Source organism: Carettochelys insculpta, chromosome 22 (assembly GCF_033958435.1).
Source record: "Carettochelys insculpta isolate YL-2023 chromosome 22, ASM3395843v1, whole genome shotgun sequence".
Lineage (NCBI taxonomy): Eukaryota > Metazoa > Chordata > Testudines > Carettochelyidae > Carettochelys > Carettochelys insculpta.
Window position 1 is genome coordinate 19,218,374 of NC_134158.1, and position 20,939 is coordinate 19,239,312.

The 20,939-nt window shown below is 54.1% G+C and overlaps 1 protein-coding gene across 1 annotated transcript in view; it reads left to right on the forward strand.

Annotated features, from left to right (window-relative positions):
* The first annotated feature begins 522 nt into the window (after nucleotides 1–522).
* The window catches only part of NPAS1 (neuronal PAS domain protein 1), a 98,047-nt gene continuing 77,630 nt past the window's right edge, over nucleotides 523–20,939 (forward strand). The window contains exons 1-3 of the mRNA XM_075016299.1: nucleotides 523–551; nucleotides 13,254–13,426; nucleotides 18,422–18,669. Of these exons, the coding sequence (XP_074872400.1) occupies nucleotides 13,332–13,426; nucleotides 18,422–18,669 (343 nt within the window). The 5' untranslated portion in view covers nucleotides 523–551; nucleotides 13,254–13,331. The remainder of the gene's footprint in view (nucleotides 552–13,253; nucleotides 13,427–18,421; nucleotides 18,670–20,939) is intronic.

The window sequence follows — 20,939 nt, forward strand, 5'->3', positions numbered from 1 at the left end:
CCCTTTGCAGGCTGGGGGGCTGCTTGGGGCTTTGGGGGGGGGCTGGTCTCTGAGGGATCCCTGTGCAGGCTGGGGGGCCCGTGCAGGGGATACTGCTCAGAGGGTTAGGGGGGCTGCTTTACAAGGGGGGGCCCTGTGTGGGCTGGTCTGTGAGGGATCCCTGTGGGGGGGGCCCCCCCAGTCCCTGCCGCTCGGCCGCCCCGGCGCTGGCGGCATCAGTATGCAGCGGGGTGTGCCGTCCCCGCCCCCCGCCCCCGCGGTCCGCTAATCACCAGCCGGGAGGCGGGGCGGCCGGCGGGGCAGGGGCTGCGCGGGGAGCCGGAGAGGAGCCGGGACCCGCCGGGCGCCCTCCCTGCAGCGGGGCAGCTGCGGGCCGCCCCAGCCAGCGCGGGGGGGGGCGGTCTATGGAGGCGCCCGCCGGCTGCTGCTGCCGCCCCCAGCGCCCCGAGGCCACGGCGGATGGTCAGAGCCCCGCGGGAAGCACCGGAGCCGCCAGCCGCCCCCGCCCGGGCACCTGCCCCTGTGCCCCGGGAGTCTGCCATGCCAGCCGGGTAACTGCTGCCGCGGGGGCGTACGTGGGGCAGGGAGGGGGTGAGTGGGGCTGGGGTGAGGATGTGAGGCAAGGGGGCTGGCCTGAGTGGGGGTGGGGTGCGTGGGGGTCGGGGGGCTGGCTAGAGGGGGCCGGGTCTGAGTGGGGCTGGGGTGCGTGGGGCTGGAGGCTGTGGGGGGAATGGCTGGGTATTTGGGGCCTTGGGGGTGGGTGCGCAGCTGGGGTGCACGTCTCTGGGAAGGAGCTGGGTGTGGGTCGAAAGGGGTACGAGGAGCCGAGTGAGGGAGGGGGTGCACGGCTGAGGATGGGGGTCACACGGATGACTGGGGGGTCTGCACAGACAGGGGCTGGAGGCAGAACGAAAGTCTGCGGGGTTCATATCCGGGCAGGGTGCAGCAGTACTGGGGTGCATGGGGGCAGGGGGTGTATGCAGGTGCAGAGGGGTCTGTCGTAGTATGATGAGCGGCTTCCCTGCCCCCCCACCAGGCTTCAGAGCACATGGCATTGGCAGCTCTGGGGAGCAGGGAGGGGTCCCTGACTTTAGCTGGGACCTCCCCTCCAAGGAAGACACCTTTTGGCTGGAGGGGGCTCAAGGTCAGGGTGGTTGCGTGAAAAGGATCTAACTCCCCTCCCCCAAACTGCTGTTTGCTCCCCTCCATGCACCCACCTGTCTCCAGCTCGTTCACCTCTCCAGCCCCAGAGCGTGTCCCACTGAGCTGCGGCCCTCGGAGGGAGGGAGCAACAGAGTGCTGGGGTGCAGACTGACTCCCCCGCATCAGCCCGGCTATGCAGCTGGAGATCTGGGAAACTTCCCCCCACCCACCCCTGGATGTAGGGCTAGAGCCCAGCTTTGCCCTTTCAGATGCTGGGTTGGCCTCTTCCCCTCCCTGCCTGGCTGTAGATAGAAGGGTTGGGGGACCTCTTGGCTTCGAATGGGGAATCCCCGCCCCCAGTTCTCCCTCTGTGCTAGGCAGGGTCCTTTGGGGGAGCAAAGATCTAAAGCCTGGGGTGTGGTGATTACCTGTTGCATGGGGGTTATGTGTGGGTCAGAGGCAGGGCTTGGTGACGGGGCGGGTCTGAGCCCAAATCCCCAGCCCTGCCTTGAGCTAGAACTAGAGAGAGCAGCTCCGTCTGGCGAGGCTGGAGGTTGCAAGGAGCTGGCGTGGCAGAGCTGAAGGCTCTGCTCAGAGGTGACGTTTCAGTCGCTGACTCTCACCCCTTAGCTATGTCCGGTACCTGGCCCCCTCCCCCCACCAAGCCAGAATGCCAGCTGGCGGGTGGGCAGCATCTCCTGCCCGCTGGTGCCATGGCTGGGCGGGTTTCTGGCCCCTGCTCTGCCCTGGGTGCGCCCTGCCCGACGTGTTCAGAGCAGCGACTGGGCATCTCTGGGCTCAATAGAAAGGAGATTATCTCTGGAGGTGGCTGGACTTTGTGGTTCCTTTTCCTGGTTCTGGTCCTCCGCAAACCCCACCCCATCCATTCCATTCCCTGTCTTACGCCCTCCTTGCCTAGCCTGTCGGGGTCTGGCAGTGGAGGGAGACAGAGGCTACACTCAGGGGTTGTCTATCCTGGATCCCTCCCCATCTGGTTAAGGGCTGCTGAGGGAGGGTGGCCCTGCCCATGGCGGCTGGGGGCGAGTGAACCTTTACTGTGATCCCCTCGAGGTGCAGGTGTGGGAGAGGAGATGCGGAGCCAGTGTGGGGAGCTGGCCTACGTGGATCCTCTAGCTGAGTTCGGGATCATCCCTTAATACTGTTCTCCAGGGCTTTGCCCAGCCAAGTCAGCCAGAGTCTTTTGGGGGAGCATTTGGGGGTGGCAGAACATCCACATTTCCCCCAGGAGTTCAGGGTCTCCTTGTTCACAGAGAGATCGTAGGGAGGGGTTAGCACTTTCCCAGCGTGTTCCGAGTTGCCATCTGCTTTGCGGACAGAGCCCTGGTCGCTGGGTTTCTCAGCATTGGTCTTCCTGCCCTTGGAAGGGAGTTGAGATCTCACTCTTCTGTGCCGGGAGGCACCCGTCTGATCTAACCTTCTGCAAGGCCAGAGAATCTCGCCCAGCAAGCTCTGCCTCCAGCCCATATCTGACAGACAAGCTGGAGGGGAGAGTTTAGAAAGAGACACCCAACCTCAACGTAGACGTGGGGTGACAGAGACTCCACCCTGTCCTAAGTGAGTTGTTCCCAGGGTTCGTCCCCCTTTCCTGATACAAACATGCCCTCTGATTCCTGTCTGTGTTGGTCCTGCAGCCCCTCCCAGCTGTGGGAAAAGCAGGGAGAGCTGCATTGGAGAGAAGGAACCCATGTGTTTCTGGCAAGCCCTGGGCTTGTTCAGCCTCGAACCAGGGAGGGTTTGCTGGGCTCCATCAAATCCGTCCCAGCCATCTGACCTCCAGAGCTTAGTCTGCCCCCCACCTCACCCTGCCCCATTCTTTGCTGCCAATTTGCACTGGAAAATTGACCCCCTCCCTTATGACGAGAAAGGGGTGGGAGGTCTTGGAGCACAGCTGGAGCTGTGAGGAACAGACAAGGTGGCTTTTGGAGGAGGGTGGGGTCCAGTGGTGGGTTACAGCAGAACAGGGCTGGCGGCAGGACTCCTGGGTTCTCCTCTAGATTCTGTCAGTGGACTCACTGTGACACCTTGGGCTTGTCGCTTTGCAGCTGTGTGTCCAGGGCTTGGAGATCCTCCATGGGGGAGCTGACACGGACATGACCTGAGCATTTGTGACAATGACTCAGCTAGTGTAGGTAGTGTCATGTAGTGTAGTGTAGTGCCATGTAGTGTAGGCTAGTGCCATGGGTCATAGACCCCATACAGCTGAGGGCTTGGGGAGATTCTCCCTTAAGGTCCAGTGGCAGTGTGCAGGGGTGTGGATCTGAAAACACAGGGACATGTAGTAATGTTGGAGCCGGCTGGGGTCTATTCAGTTTCATGCAACAGCCATAGAAAGACCATCTGTGATGCTGTGGGCAAGATCTTTGTTCCTGGTGATGCAGCAGGAGGCACCGAATGGGGCTGGAAGTGGAGGGTGGAGTGTGGAGGGGGGCGCTTAGCTGGCTGCTCGAAAAGTCCCCAACCTCCTCTGATCCAGAGCCAGGGAGGGAGGATTCCAGGGGAGCATTCAAGTCCTGCTGTCTGGGGAGGGCAGATCCAGCCACACTGGGGCTCCACCCTTGAGTGGTCTGGTGTAGATCCCCAAGGAATCCCCTCCCCCATTCATCACTATCCTGGGGTGTCTTTAATACACACCTTTGAGTTCTGCTTTAATAGTTGGGGCTCAATTGCCTCCACAGGGCCCCTTCTCTGCTGCTCCATTGGAATCAAGGGAGCGTGTGTGTTTGCCCCTTTCTCTTCCTCCCTCTCCGTTTCTCCCAGGAGGTGTCGTCCGTGGGGCTGCGCACTCCCAGGGTGGAACGTGGCCTGTGGCTCACAGAGCCAGCTGCATGGTCTCCCATTTTGCAGCCAGGTTTTCCCTGTGCTCGCCCAGAGCCCTGGACCTTTTGCAAATTCTCGAGCGCTGAACCATCAACTGATGGGCAGATGTCAAACCCTCGCTCCCCTCAGCGGGGAAACAGCCCCCCCAGCGTCCTGGGGCTGCGAAGACAGCGCCGGCCACCCCGAGTCCCTCTGCAGCATCCGCCCGTGGCCTGCGTTGCTGGTGGCAGGCTGGCATTGGTATGCACAAGGCAGCCTTCCTATTGATGAGCTCCATTTGATATGCGTGAGAGGTGTGGGCTCAGATTGGTATGTGCGAGAGGGTGCGAGTGCGGTGGGGCGTGTGTTCGGATCGGTATGCGTGTGTGTGTTGTGGCGGGGACGTGGGCCGGAGCAGGTCTGGAGCTGCGGGGTTGGGGGTGGGGTGGAGGCTGATGTTATGCTGGTGGGGGGTGGGGGGGCGCGGGTGAGGTTTGTGCACAAACACCTCTTCCAAACCTCGCTGCCTTCTGCAGCCAACACCCCTGGGGTCTGTGCGTCACGCAGGGAAGAAATCTGCAGGCTTGGGGCGAGGGCACCAGGAGACGAGCCCCAGATGAAGAGCCCAGGTGCGGCGGCTGGGTCTGGCTTGGAGTGGGACAGGCATGACTAGTAGCAGCAGATGCTGTTTGGAACTAAGATTTTTCTAAGGTGCGGTTGGGTGGTTTTATGTTGACACGAGTTTGTGGTAGGGAAAGCAGGCGGGTTAGTTTCCCCCTTCTGCGTGGGTGTCAAGTGGCCACTGGAGTTCCCTGCAGGACAGGGTTGGTTTGTGTTTAAAAAACGAAGTAACCAGTTTCTAAAGGCAGAACAATCTCAGAGCCAATTTACCTTGGCTCGTGGGCCCACTTGTTAATCCCAACGCTTCGGCAGTTTGAAAAAGTCCTCCCTGACATTAGCTCCCACTTACTACGATTGGCTCGATCACTGCCCCCTAATATTAACGAATTAATCATCTGGGCATTGTTAACAAAGCACTGAAGAGCCTTGTGAACATTGAACTAGCTTTGATTTAAGTTCCTAGCAAATTCCCTTCTCTCTTCCTTGCTGTTTGGGGAGAGTCCTGCAAATGATCTGGGCAAAAGAGCCATCCCTCTGCCGAACGGAAACCTATCCTGTGGGATTTCTGATGGGAAAATGGCGATTTTCAAGTTCTCCTGACTTGAAAAAGAACTTCTCTTCACCTCTGTGGGTTTGTACCCAAGGCTGTGGATTTTAATTATAACTCCCGCTTGGGAACCTGCAGTAATTGAGCTAAATTCGTGTCGTAGATTATGCTAATATTTTTGCAATTAGGGGCTTGTAGAAAGAGCTTGTGAATGCTTCTAGCTTCTTGCCTTGTTCTTATTAGGGGTCTTTTTTAAAAAAAAATGTTGTCCTTTCAACAAACTTGGGGCTGTGGAAAACGCGTCAGAAGGGAAGGTTTGCGTGTGATGCTAACGGTGGTTTCATTCAGGCGTCTGCGATTTGATTTTGATGGACAGGGTCTCACACCCACGCCATGGTGATAGAGAAGAAACTCTGCTGGGGGCTGGTCACGCTTCACGCGGCATCCTGGGCTAGGGCAGCTGCTAGTGTGTACAGCTGCTGTCCCCCTCTCTGCCGACCCTCGTGCAGTGTGTGTGCTAACAGGCCCTCGCCTCACAGGGATGTAAGCGCGCGGATGTAGAGGCTGATGGCAGCATTGGCAGCCTCTGAATCAAAGCAAAGGAGCAAATAAAAACCTGGGGAAAGATGCTGTATAGATTCTCTCTCTTGATCCTCAGAGTGGGAACAGGCTGGGCAGACCTCACACCCCTGGTTCCTCCAGATCCTGCCCCATAAAGGAAGCTCCATCTCCACTGACAGCTCGGTTTCTGGCCTCTCTGCTGAGCCTGCCTGTAAAAGGCATGACAGCGAACTGGTGGCTTATGAGATGTGGGCCCTTCACAGAGGACAGGGCTGTCCAGAGAGATTAGGATAAGAAGCAATGGGCTTAAACTGCAGCCAGGGAGGTTTAGGTTGGACATTAGGAAAAGCTTCCTAACGGTCAAGGTGGTTAAACACTGGAACAAATTGCCTGGGGAGGCTGGGAAATCTCCATCGTTGGAGATATTTAAGAGCAAGTTAGACAGACATCAACTGAGGAAGATCGCAGGGATCAGCAACCTTTCCGAGGTGGAGTGCAGAAATTTGACCTTTTCACCTCTGTGTATGGTCTGAGTGCCCATGATACATGAGATGCCCCACACCCCCACTTCTCCGGGGGGAGGGGCACATGCAAGACAAACCTGCCCCATAGGCTCCAGGGGGAAGGGTGCAGGGCAGAGCTCAGCCAGCCCAATCTCTGCTCTCCCACTGCATGGGGGCAGGAGGGGTGGGGCTCAGCTCAGGTGGCACTCTCGGCATGCATGCCTGGGGTTGCTGACCCCCATCTAGATGGTGCTTGGTCCTGCCGGGCGGGCTTGGTGGCCTCTGAGGGTCCCTTCCAGTTCTAGTAGTCTGTGATTCTGGCCCTTGGCTTTCAAGATCCCCAAACAACAAAACTCCTAGCTGGACCAACTGTCTTCTGGTATCTTCATTTGGTGTTTAGCTCCGGAGTCCATCCTGGAGCAGAAAGCAGTTGAGAGTTTGCACAGCTCGTGGGAGTATTAGGGGCACTGGTGCTGTGGATTGCAGCTTGCAACGGGGTCTGTATGGTGGAGACCGTTGGCTGTGCTTTCCGGGTAACAGGGAGTGAACTTCTTGCCGCAGAAAAGGACCTGGCTATTACAGTGCTTGAGAAGCTGGATATGAGCCAACAGTGTTCCCTTGTAGCCGAGAAGGCTAACGGCGTGTTGGGGTGCATTAGAAGGAGATTTCCAGCAGATCTAGGGAGGCGATTGTTCCCCTTTATTTGGCTCTGTTGGGGCCACATCTGGATATTGTGTCCAGTTCTAGGCCCCACACAGTGCAGAGAGAATGTGGATGCACTGGAGAGGGTCCAGGGGAGGGCAACGAAAATGATTAGGGGGCAGGGGCACTTGACCTGCGAGGAGAGGCTGAGGATTATAGCTCAGTGGTTTGAGCATTGGCCTGCTAAACCCAGGGTGGTGAGCTCAGCCCTTGAGGGGGCCATTTAGGTCAAATATCTGGGGCAAACAGATTAAAAAATAATCTATCAGGGATGGTGATAGGTCCTGCTGTGAGGACAGGGGAGTGGACTCGATGACCCCCGTAAGGTCGTGAGATAGGTATATCTCCATATTCAAGCTTATGTAGTTTGCAGAAGAGAAAAGTGAGGGGCGAGTCAATATCAGCTTTCCACTTCCTGAAGGGGGGCTCTAAAGAGGCTGGAGAAAGACGTTCTCAGTGGTGACAGATGGCAGAACAAGGTGCAATGATATGAAGTTACAGCGGGAGAGGTGTAGGTTGGATATTTGGTGAAGCACTGGAATGCGTTACTTAGAGAGGTGGTGGAATCTCCATCTCTAGAGGTTTTTAAGTCCCGGCTTGGATGATTTAGTTGGGGGTTGACCCTGCTTGGGGCAGGGGGCTGGACTCAATGACCTCCTGAGGTCCCTTCTAGCCCTAGGAGTCTGTGCCTCTGTTATTAGCAGGTCTCCCTTAAGTGCCAGTTCTGCCAAGACGCTAGATGCCTGCTGTAGAGTTGAAGGCCAGGAGATCATCTGCTCTGCCTAGTCCAGGCTGGCGAATTCATAGATCTGTAGGACTGGAAGATCCTTCCTGAGTCATTGAGAACAGTCACAGGCGACTTCCTCCTATATTCTTGGTCCCCAACTTTATCAAGCCCCATAAGAACAGCTGCACTGGGTCAGACCCAAGGTCCATCAAGCCCAGTATCCTGTCTTCTGACAGTGGCCAATGCCAGCTGCCCCAGAGGGAATGAACAGAACCATCAAGTGATCAATTCCCTGACACCCCATTTCCAGCCTCTTGCAAACAGAGGCTAGGGATACTGTCCATGCCTATCTTGGCCAATAGCCATTAATGGATCTATCCTCCATGAATTTGTCTAGTTTTCTTTTCCCCCCTGTAATTGTCCCTTCCCCACAGGTGTCCCAGGCTTGAGCACCCCAGGGGTCACTTATGAATTGATGGAGATATCTCATAGAGCTATCACCATCCCTGCCAGTGTGTTTTTGTTTGTTTTTTTAATATTTGCCCCAGATCCTTTGTCCCCCTCAGGGATTGAGCTCGCAACCCTGCGTTTAGCAAGCCAACGATGAAACCACCCAGCTATCCCTCCCAACCTATCTTTGGCCTAGTTAGCCATGCTTTGAGCCCAGACACTTACGTGGGACTAATGCGTCTCTTCCAGAAAGGCACCCTGGCTTGTTCAGAAGCCACTAAGAGATGGGAAACCAACGCTTTTCTTGGAAGTTTGTTCCATTGGTTTGATTGCCCTCCGTGTTAAACATGAGCACCTTCTTCCTAATCTGTATTTGTCTAGCTTCAGTGCCCAGCAGTGGGTTCCTGTTCTGCCCTCCTCCATGGGACCAGAGAGCAGTTCTGTCTCTGGGATTATCTCCCCAAGAAGGTACTGAGAGGTTTATAATCCAGCCACTGCTCTGTCTCCCCCTTGATAAACTAGAGACTGAGCTCTGTCCAAATCTCACTACCAGCCCTTTCCTCCGGCCCTGGGGCTCTACTCTGCATCCTTCTTGTTCTTCAGCATCCTTTTGAAAAGCTGGACACATGCATGGAATGCAGAATCCCCTGTCAGTCTCACCACGGCTGGACATAGAGAGAGAACTGGGTCCTTGGTTCTCCTTGGCCCTCTTCACCACAGCATCACACAGGGAGCTCTTCTTGAGCCGAGTGCGTACTCTGACCTGTGACCCTTCCCAGAACAGGTGTCAAAGACGGTCCCTCCCTGACAGCACTGGGTTCTTAGTTCTTAAGGGCGTAGCCATAATGCCTTGTCAGTTATGCTGCTGGGGAAGTTTGTAGGAGGACAGGGCTTTTCTTGCTAATGAATCTGATCTTTTGCAGCCAGTCCCTCTCTGTTAAAATCCCAGCCCCTGGAATCATGCAATTACGCAAGACTCTTAACTGTCTTTTGGAAAAAGGAGCAAGTTTCTAGCCCTTAGGGTTGCAGAGAAAATTTTGAAACCTTCATTTCTAAAGGCTCAAAACTCAGAAGGCAAATACAAAGAACCTCTTAATTATTTATTTGTTTTTATTTTATTTTAAAAATCTCGGGAATTTTAATGCAATCTCAGGATTTTTCTCGGTGGGCTCAGACTCTTCATCATTTGAGTTGCCAACACCACTAATTATGGAGGGATAAAAAAGGATTTTCCTATCTTCTGAGCCACTGACTTCCTGCATGACCTTGATCAAATCATTTAGGCTTTCTGAGCCTCACTCTCCCCATCTTTAAAATGGAGGTAACGGCCCTGTCCTGCCTCACAGAGGTGTTATGAGGCTAAATCCATTAAAGATTATAAGGTGCTCACCTACTGTGGTGATGTGCACCACATGAGTTCATAGGATACTAGATGGCATCACTGTACTGCTATGCCTCCCCAGAGCTCTTACTCAGAGGTGGAAAAAGTACCCAGATATTGCTTGACTAAAAGTGCAGCTGCTTTCCTGTCTGGATACGTGAGTACAATCAGGATGTGATGTGCCTGTACCTGTACTTTTATTCGTGTGGTTTTGCAGAGGGACACCGGTGACGTGTACTTACGTGCGTCCCGCCCCCAAAGCAACTGTACTTTTGCTCAGGTAACTTTTTGGGCACTTTTCCCGCACATGTGCATGTCTGCACGGGAACTGTGAGTCACTTGCACCGAGTAAGTGGCAGCTGCTCAGGGTGGTTTTTTTAAATGAAACCCTAACACTACCCTTAATCTGTCGATTCCGTTGGATTCTGTTGTCCCTGTTACCCTCCCTCTTCTGTCTGTTTGCCAAGGTGACTTCTCAGCTCACAAGGCCTATGAGCCCTGCCCCACGGTTACTCCCAGGGATGTATGGCCTCAAAATCAATATGTCCCTTATTGTTAGTATGGTAAAGGCCATGGCAGGAGCCCCTCAAGCTGGGGGCTGCCCAGGTGCAGAATGACTGACAGCCCCTGCTCTGTTTAAATTGACAAAGCGGTATGAGGGGAAACTGAGGCAGGGTTGTGCCTACCCCCTGTGCCACATAGGGCTAGAACCCAGGTCTCAGAAGGCCCAGCACAGCGCTCTACGCACTGGGCAATGCTGCCTCTTCTCTGTCTAATACATTGTCCTTTTTCAGTATCACCCCCTTTCTCACCCCACACCGAGACAGCAGCAGATGGTTGTTGCTGCCCACACCCCTGAGCTTTCGTGGGGATGCCAGGGCAACATCACCCTGGTGCTCTTGGTCTTGCCTCCCCAGTGGCAGGGAGCTTAGGCTGGTAATTCCCTCCTCCCCGTCCTGGTGAGTCCTGAAGAGAGGGCAGTGGTGGTAAGCATCCACACTGGGCGCTCCCATCCGCAGCCCCTCTTGGAAAACCAGTACAGAATCATAGAACACTGGAACTGGAAGGAACCGTGAGCAGCCGTCGAGTCCAGTCCCTTGCACGTACAGCAGGACCAGGCACCGTAGATCATCCCTGACAGATGTCTAACCCGCTCTTAAGTAGCTCCACAGCCGCCCTAGGCAATTTATTCCAGTGTTTAACCACCTTGACAGTTAGGAAGTTTTTCCTGTTGTCCAGCCTAAACCCCCCATGCTGAAATTTAAGCCCATTGCTCCTTGTCCCGTCGTCAGAGGTCAAGGAGAACCATTCTTCTCCCTCTTCCTTGTAACAGCCTTTGAGGTCCTTGTAAACCTCTATCATGTCCCCTCTCAGTCTTCTCTTTTCCAGACTCAACAAACCCAGTTCTTTCAGTCTTCCTCCCTAGGTTGTGGTTTCTAGATCTTTGATCATTTTGTTGCCCTTCTCTGGACCATCTCCAATTTGTCCACATCATTCCTAACATGTGGGGCCCAGAACTGGACACAGTACTCCAGATGAAGCCTAATCAGAGCTGAGTAGAACAGAATTGCTTCTTGCATCTTGCTCACAACACTCCTGCTAAATACATCCCAGAATCATGTTTGAGTTTTTTGTTTTTTTTTTTAGCAACAGTGTCACACCATTTGCTCATGTTTACCTTGTGGTCCACTGTGACCCCCAGATCCCTTTCTGCAGGACGGCTTCTGAGGTATAGTAACAGGGAGATAGTTGTGTTCGTCTGTATTCTAACAAAACAGCAGAAATGAAGCGCTTTAAAGACTAACAAAATGATTTATTCGGTGATGAGCTTTTGTGGGACAGCCCCACTTCATCAGGTCCGTCGCATTTCCAATACAGATGGGCATTTATATGTCCAGAGGTGCAAAAAAAAATTGTAATAAAAACTGACAAACTAAGTACATAGGACTGAAGGAGGGAGGTGAGGGGTGGGGGGATGTTAAGTGTCTTGCCTGAGATAATTACGGGCATCAAAGGAGGGGAAGCAGTTCTTGTAACACGTGAGGTAATTGGCGGCTCTGTTCATACCCAGTGTTAATGTGTCAACTTTGAATATGAACACCAGTTCACAACTTTCTTTATGTAGCCTATTAGAGAGGTAGCCAACTTAGTCTGTATTTTCAAAAACAACAAGGAAGTCCTGTGGCATTTATAAACTAACTGATATTTTGGAGCATAAGCTTTCGTGGGCAAAGACCCGCTTCGTCAGATGCATCCAAATGCTTATGCTCCAAAATATCTGTCAGTCTATAAGGTGCCACAGAACTTCTTGTTGCTTATGTAATCTGTTTTTAAAGACACACATTCTCAGGTCTTTAGCACAATGGTCTACTCCATTGCGTGTTCACTGACCGGCTTACGTGTATTGAGATTGCTGATGTCTGCTCTAGGTTCACTCATTTCCTTCTGAGGAAGTCAGTTTTCTTCAGAGTGTCCAGATCATTTTGAATTGTGACCTTATCCTCCAAAGCAGTTGCGACCTCTCCCAGCTTGGTATCATCCGCAGACTTCATCAGCCTACTCCCTATACCATTAACTAAATCATTGATGAAGATATCGAACAGAATGAGTTCCAAAACCAACCCTCAGTGGAACCCCCCGTGTCATGCCCTGCCAGCGTGACTGTGAACCATTGATAACCACTCAGTTATTTGAGAGGTAGCCGTGTTAGTCTGTATCTTCAAGAACAAGATCTGACGAAGCGGGTCTTTGCCCATGAAAGCTCACGCTCCAAAATATCTGTTAGTCTCTAAGGTGCCACAGGACTTCTTGTTGCTCTCAGTTATTTGAGCCTTCCGGATGCCAGAATGCTGGATATGAAAGAGTTTACTGTCTGAGGGCGTTGCTCTGTACCCTCACGGAGGAGAGAGGTCCATGGAACCTGTTGGTCTTCCCCCACTTGTCCAAGATCGTGCCTGTGTCCATGGCTTATCCTTGAGAGAGACCTCTGCAATCTCAGCTCATGCACTACGTGCTCCCAGCAGGTGATCCGAGGTGACGTGTGCCATGTGTCTGTGGACACAGCCTCCTGCCTCAGCCAAGACAGGAGCTGTGGAGCAGACTTCGGTCAGGCAGGGACCCGGAGAGGTGGGATCCCTGACCGACAGCAGCGCCAGCAAAAGCCTCTAGCGTAGATGCTGCTACCCAGGCAAAATAGTGCAGTTTTGGGGTGGGGGATGCTGGTTAGGGCAGAAGTGTGCTGGGATAAGAGGAGATGCGTGAGGAGCTATGTGCTCGTTTAACCGTGGGAGGAGAGGGGACACCTTTGGAGGGTGAGGAAGCGCTGGAATGCGTTGCTTAGGGAGGTGGTGGAATCTCCATCCCTAGAGGTTTTAAAGTCCCAACTTGACAAAGTGCTGGCTGGGATGACTTAGTTGGGGTTGATGCTGCTTGGGGCAGGGGGCTGGACTCAAAGATCTCTTGAGATGCGTTTCCCCCGCCTTTCAAGCCCCTGATTTAAACAGTGGTGGTTTAGTCTCCCCAGTTGACAGCTGGGGGCAACTGAGGCATGGAAAAGCACTCGCCCATGGTCACTGTACAGAGATGGGACTACGACCCTGCTTTCCCATGTCCTAGGCCTTTGCTCTACCCATTAGGCAAGGCAGCCTCCCCTAGGGGGAAACCTGGTCTCTCCTCTTCTTCATCACCTCTAGCTCTTGGCAGCAGCAGACGGGACTTCAACCACAGGCGCTTTTCTGGCCAGGTACTGATGGATTGGCAGAAGGAAGAAAACTGACCCTCTTTCGCATCTTGTTCTCCTAGGAGGCCTGGCCCTTCTCCAGAGGCAGCCGCTCAGAGACCGCCTGAAGTCAGCTGAGCTGCAGCCCAGTGTCGCGAGGGATGATGGCAGCGCCGTTCGGCAGCGAGGTGAAGTGCGTTAGCGTAGAGTGGGACTTCTTGCAAGGCCTGTTGGTTAAGAATCAGCCGGTGCCCTGGTAAGACGCTGGAGTCTCTGCCCATGTACCGCCCCTTCTCCCCTGTGTGTCTGAAAATGCTGGAGGCGTGTGGGTTAAGAAAGCCAGACAGTCCCCTCAGAGGCAGGGCTGGCTCTGAGGGAAACTGAGGCTCAGAGAGACATAGCTGGCCTAAGGTCACTCAGGAAATTAATCCTGTGGCACCTTATAGACTAACAGATATTTTGGAGCATAAGCTTTCATGGGCAAAGACCTGCTTCATCTCCAAAATATCTGTTAGCCTATAAGGTGCCACAGGACTTCTTGTTGTTTTTGAAGGTACAGACTAACTCGGCTCCCCCTCTGGTACTTGTCAGTAAGTTAATGCAGAGCTAGGACTAGAGAACCCAAGAGTCATGGCTTAGAGTCCCCTAGCTTTAACCACTAGCCCCTACTTCCCTAGCCCCAAGCTGGGAATAGAATCCTGAGGTTCTGGCTCCTCCCCCGCCGGCTATAACCACTAGACCAACCGGTGTGCCGTGGCATACTGGTGTGCCGGGAGACCTGTCCAAATGTGCCATGACGTTTTGTCGATTTCCTCTCCCCCCAGCTCTGCAAGGCTGCCTGAGTCCCAGCTGGCGCGGGGCTTGTCATTTTCCCTGGGGGGTGTTTCTTAGCAGAGCCGCTGTGAGGGGAATTGCCGACCCTGCAGGAGCCCGTTCGTGCTGAGAGGCAGCTGAAATGCTGCTGCTTCCTGGTTCAAATGGGCTGGCCGGAGCTCATGTACCCTCCCTGCTGTGGCAAGGCCGGGGGGAGGAGGGCGGGACCCTGTTGAAGCTGGGGTGTGGTTTAAAATGCCACGTCCCAACTCCAGTAAGCTGGTGGTGGCAGGGGGGACCCTCCTCTCTGGAGCCATCTCCTACCCCTTCTCCCCGAGCAAGTAATCGAGTTCAGCAGTTACTCGGCATCCCATCCCTGCTTAGCTGCTTGTGTGCACTGCTCTGTTTCAAACCTCTCGAGTAAGACTGTGACTGTAGTAAATGTAAGTAAATGGGACGTTTCTGAGCAATCGATTCAGCTGAAAAAAGGGGGCGTGCCGAGTTAATGAAAAGATTGGAAACTACTGCACTAGACACCTGTGCCCTTGAAATTCTGGTTCCCAGCTTCTCTTCCCTTTCTGCTCTAACTACTGGGCCCCACTCCCCTCCCACAGATGGGACTAGAACCCAGGAATCCTGGCTCCTTGTCCTCTGCTTTAGCTACTAGCCACCACTTCCTCCTGAAATGGGAATAGAACCCAGGAGTCCTGGCTCCCCACTGTAACCGCGAGCTCCCACTCCCTTTCTGGAGCTGGGAAGAGAGCCCAACGGTCCTGACCTCAAATCCTGCCGGCACAACTTGTTCAACGTTTCCCCCTTGAGATGGGAATGGAACCCAGGCATCCTGTCTTTCAGCCCCATGGTCTACCCTCTGTTGCTGCACTCAGCCAGGGCACTCCCGGCTGTGAGGCCTTTTTCCCAGGCCCATTTTTCAGACAGTTTTTCATCCTCGGGTAGCAGAGATCAGCTTCCAAGCACCTGGCACGTGATCTGCCATGCTGACGCTTTCGAGGGTCTGCTATCTCTCTCCCATCCTGAAATCTCAGAGGGGGAGAAACCTGGGGGCTGAAATACACCCTCCTCCAGTCGGCTGCCAGCAGGGATCCTGGCAGGAGGGTGAGCTGGCCAGCAGCCAAACACAGAGCGTTCTTTCTGGTGTCCTTGGGGAGCCATCGCGGACGTTGTGTCCTCACGTCCCAGAGTGTTCCGTTGTGCGTGGCCGTTCCGTGAGTCTAGACCTGATGTCAGACAAACAAGTCCCGGCAGCTTCTGGGGCAACTCGTGGCCAGAATTGCATATCCCGCCTCATAGGACTACCTGGAAACGTGCCAGCAAGTACCCCGCCTGCTGCTGGGAACCCCTCTTCTGTGGTCACCAGCCCATGGCAGGAGCCCTTTCCAGTTGGGGGTCCCTCCCTCCCCGCCTTGCAGCTGCGGCGATGCTCAGGTCTCGAGTGGAGCAAAAGTGCTTTGACGACTTTGCATTGAGAAATGCACCTCTGTGTGCTCCCAAATGACCGGTGAACTCGGGAGGCATTAGGCCAATGTGAGCATCGGAGGAGGAAAGATTTGCTTTTTCCAAAAAAGTGCTTGAGAACATCATTTAAAGTTCCAACTGGCCTTTAAAAAAAAAAAAAACAACCCAAACACATGGCCACAAAAGCAGTGAGGGGTCCTGTGACACCTCATAGACTAACAGATATTTTGGAGCCTAAGTAAAGACCCGCTGCATCAGATATATGGAGCGGAGATTCCAGAGGCAGTTCATGCTACGTGCATGTGACGAACCGGGGGAGATGAAGTGTTGGTCACACCACATGCACCTGACAAAGGGTGTGGGAAGGGAGGAGAGTCCAGAGGGGGGCAGGGCTCAGAGGGGCAGGAGAAGGGGGACCAGGGGCGTGGCCCAGAAGGATGGAGGAGGTGTGATGCTACTGGATTTTGAGATGAACATGCAAAACATTGATGCAACCACTGTTCTAGTTCTGCACCAAATCTTGGGTCAAGTGGGCCAACGTGCAACTCCACTACATGCAGCTGCTGCAGCGGGTCTTTGCCCACGAAAGCTAATGCCCCAAATATTGATAGTCTGTGAGGTGCCCCAGGCCTTCTCATCGTTTTTGCAGATGCCAACTAACAGCTCCTCCTTGAATGCTCCTGGCCACAAAAGAGGCCGATCAAATCAAAAATCCCCACCAACGAGGACGAACCCCTCCCCCCCAATTTTAAAAACACCCAAAACAAGAACAAGCACAAAGAGGCGAAAAGTGCCCAAAACAGTAAAACCCCTAAGTGTTTTGAGGGGCCCAAAAGCTTTCAGGGTTTGGAAATAGTAACAGAGAGGGAGCTGTGCTAGCGTATGTACTATCGAAACAAAAAAGCCATCCAGTAGCACTTCAGAGACTAACAAAATAATTTATTAGGTGATGAGCTTTTGTGGGACAGACCCACTTCATCGGATCATAGCCATAGTCTGTTCTGGTCTGGCTGCGATCTGAAGAAGTGGGTCTGTCCCACGAAAGCTCATCACCTAAAGCGCTGCTGGACGGCTTTTTTGTTCTGAGGGTTTGGAAATGGTTTCGAAACCACCCCACCTTGTTTCGAATTGACCTGAAATGTTTGGATCACTAAGGATTTTTTTTCCCTTAGTTTGATTCCATAGCAAAATTTGCACCTCCCCTCCCTCCCTCGCCACACATGGCTGAAATCAGGTTCACCAACAAGGAATGGCAATTGCTACAGGGCTGAGCAGTTCAGAGAGGCCTGGGGCTCCGGCAATGCCAGGGGAGCTACATTGGTGGCCAGAGCCCTGGGCCTTTTCGCAGCTGGACTGTGTGCTCTGGGCAACGTTAAGGACTGAGGGGAGGGGAACACGTGTTCAGGGCAGCATGGAGGACTGGTTGCTCTCAGCCCCTCCCCTTTCACCCTTTGCCCCTCCCCTTCTGGGGCCACAAAGCCGCCCCTCCCCCGCACCTTGTCCAGGGGTCTGCGGAGGCTGTCGGCCCCTCATAGTTGGAATCAAACCAGATTTCAAAAAACTTTTAATTTGGTTGTTTCCGGGATCCGCAAACCCCCGTTTGCTCAGCTCGGGCCGGGGGGTGGGGTCTGGCAGTGGTACCCCTCGCCCTACGGCGACTGCCCGTGCACATGAGCTCATGCTATGGGGCTTAAAGCTGCAGCGTAGACAGCCCCGCTCAGGCTGGTGTCCAGACTCAGCCCAGCCTCCTTTGCTGGGTTTCGGAGCCCAGGCTCCAGCTCCTACAAGAACGTCTGCACTGCTCAGTCCCGTGGGGTTGGGGTTTTGCAGGGGACATGCAGCCTGGGTGCACCAGAGAACTTGTTCCCTCTTCGGATGTGGACGGAAGGGGTGGGGGCGCCAATTGTTTAGAGCAGCAGCCCAGAGAGCAAAGTTCCATTTGCCATCCCTTGGTCAAGTTGCCGAGGAGGCCCCGTGCCTCAGTTTCCCCATCTGTAAAAGGGGATAACTTTAAAGGGAGGGTGGGAAATCCATGAATCTGGGGGCAGTCAGTGCTGCGGGTACATCATGACACCAGATGGGCTATTTTTAAAATTGTCGTTTAAAGAATGGGAGCGAGTGTTTTATGTTTGTCTTTCGAGGGGCTGGGTTGTCAGCCTGGGAGGCTGGTGCCCACAGAGCCAATGTTGCCTGGGCAGCAGCAGGCTCAGCCCGCCTCTGACCCCGGTGTCCTGTCCAGGTCGAGGGAGGTCTTCCATTCCAGTGCCCAGCTGCTAGCACTGAGCACATGAGGTCTCTGTTCTCCCTTCCTATGTCGGACCTTCTGCTTCCGGCCCCACAAGTCCAGCCAAGCCTGGCACAGGCCAACAGGAGGCTGAGCTCAGGGTGTCACAGTCAGAAAGGAGCTGAGTGTTTCCTATGGGCTAGCCTGGGGCCCAGCATGTTGCAGGTGTAATTGGGGGGCTCAACTGGGGAGTAGTGGGTGAGATTCCTCCAAGCAGAGTCCAGGGCAGGGTTCCCTGTAAGCTGAGCACTTGGGTGGCTGCCCAGGAGAGATTCAGTGGCTGCCCAGCTGATAAGCAAAGCACCCACAGCCAGCAGCATGTATGTCTATGGTGGTGCACAGCCGCTTATGTCATGGTGCAGATAACAACATTTATTCCTCATGTGAAAAAATTAAAGGGAACCCTGGTCCAGGATCATGCGTGATGAGGATGTCGGGCAGCAGCTGGGGAGAGCAGAGGTGCAGGGAGGTGTGAGGCCAGTGTTGCCGTTGTGCAAGGGATTGGTGCGCAGGAGAGAGGTAGGAGGTGCCTGGTATTGTGGTAGAGTTGTGGTGGCAGTGGAGGAGCACGTTGCGGGTACTGGCGTGGCCTGGTTGAGCCAGGAAGATGGCAGGGCAGGGTGGGAAGCACCCCCCGCCCATCCCCCTCACACTCTCTAACCCCAGCCCTGCCTCCAGCCTGCAGGCCCTGCGGAAGGAGAAGTCCCGCAATGCGGCCCGCTCCCGGCGCGGCAAGGAGAACTTCGAGTTCTACGAGCTGGCCAAGATGCTGCCCCTGCCCGGCGCCATCACCAGCCAGCTGGACAAAGCCTCCATCGTCCGCCTCACCATCAGTTACCTCAAGATGCGCGACTTCGCCAGCCACGGCGAGCCCCCCTGGGGGCTGAGGGCCGAAGGGAGCCCACCGCCTGGCCCTGCTGGGAAAGGTAAGAACCCCCGGGAGGGAATACTCCCTCCACCCTGGTGCTCAGCCGGCCTTCTCTAGGGGAATTGTCCCCCAACCATGACCCGCTGCAGGAACCACCCCCGTGAATAATCACTGCTGGAGGGACGGCATCCCCACTGGGGTACAGCTGAGCCTGTTGTCTTACCAGTCAGGGCTCCCTCTTACACTGTGGGGTGAAGGCAAGCAGCAAACCCCTCCAGGTCCTGCACTGACACAGCCATCCAGAGGCAGGGATGCACCCAGCTGAGTTACCTGAATACTTTCACCTGCCAACCATAGGGAGGCTCCAGCCATCTCCCCAGCTCCTTCACTTTGCTCTGCAGGGCCGTACCATCAGAAGCTTCACTGCTGTAAGTTAATTACCAGTCTGCTGAGGTTCCCTCTAATTTTTACCTTCCATGGGTGGAATAAATTTTATGTGCACCGAGGCAAGTGTGGATGTGCACCATGAATCTCACCGCCAGCTGTGACTGCTGTGGGCTTTTTGCTCCTCTGCGGGGGTAGCACCTGAATCTCTCCTAGGCAGCCAGCAAAGCACTCAGCTTACAAGAAACACCGTCGTCCACCAGATCTACAAAGGGACGTAGTCGTATGCTGAGCAGATTGCACCAGTGCTTGGAGGAAAACATTTTTGTAACATAGAAAGCAGATTTATGAACATCAGACAGACCGGTCTAAAGGGATCACAAGCAGTGGGTATCCAAATGGGAGCTGGTTACCCAAGAAATAAAAGTACTGTAAACGCTTTCCTATTCAGAAGCCCCAGCACTGGGAGGTTGCTGGACAGAGAGGTAGACCTAGAAGTGAATAACATGAATGAAAAACAAGATTAGATATTAAGAAACAAACAAATATGTATGCAGAGTTCTACTTACCAACATCAGTCTTACTGTACACTCTAAACTTACCCTGTCTATTTGCATTTACTTTCACTAGACTTGCTAATGGAAAACGTAACTAAAATGTACAGCTGGTTAAAATGCCGATTATGGGAGCCTTCCGCATGATAGAATGCCGGGCGTGACCGAGTTTCCTGTCCAATCACAATCTGAGTTCTACCAGCTAGACAGGGTTTGACTCAAGAAACATCTCACCTGCCATGTGCTCCCTCTGAGAAGGCTTCGTTGTAGGCAGATCCTGGGATAACCCGTTCCAGGCTCCCCCTCTGCTCCGCCCTTGCCCTGTCCCAACTCCATCAGTTGACCCACTTCTCCACCCCCATTTCCTGCCATCCCCTCCCCCGAGGGTGCCCTGTCCTGCTCCTCCCCGTCTCACCTGGAGCCCCCAGCAAGAAGCAAAATAGCTGTTTGCTGCGGGCGGGTGGGTGGAAGGTGCTGGCAGGAAGGGACTGTTCAGCCAGGCTGTGAAGTGGGTGGTGGGGAGGTCGTCTGTCAGAGGGTGCAGCGCACCTGTTCATTTTTCCCCGAGCAGCCACTGGGCACAGAAAATGTAACAGATTAAGACTGTCCAAATGATGCCTTGCAAGGCAGAGTTGGTACAAAACATCCCATAATTATATGGCAGCAGTGAATGCGGAAGGCAGGGTATTTTCTTGGGGTACAGGCTGTCATCCCCTCAGGGATCATAAAGCAGAGAGGGTTTGTGCCCCATTTATTGGCTACTCTAACTAGGGAGGTATTTACACTAGCTGCCCTCACCATGGTATCTGACCCCCCTGCCCCATTAGGGATGATAGGGCTGTTAACCCAGCGTGACCAACCCTGAAAATCGTGGGTCAGACCCTAAAATAACCTGAGATTGGCCAAGCCTGGGAGGTAATTAATAGTACACCTTGACCCTCGCTCGTCTGGTATCCTCAGGACCTGACGGGTGCTGGGTGACAGAATTTGCCGGACCACAGGAGGTCAATATTGTCTCGCACATTACCACTGCTTCCTGGGCTCTTAGAAGCCATTTAGGGGTAAGTTTCAACTAAATGAGAGCATAGAACACTGAGAGCCAGGACTGGCAACTGGAAACAAATGTTTTGGGACAGCAGGAAACTTGGCCCCACCCATGATAAGCGGCCGTCCGGCTAACTAACATCACGCTGGATTATGGATTTTGCTGAAGGAGAACATTCCCGATTAGAGAGGTTCAACCTGTGGCTTTAAAAATAGTCGTGTTGGTTTTCTTCTCTGTCTTTTGCTTAACTCCCCCGCTTGCCCTCCCTCCCTCTTGTGCACTGGCAACAATTACTGATGCTGGGGCTCACCCTTTTACTGAGGTGATGGTGAGGCCCTGCTGCAG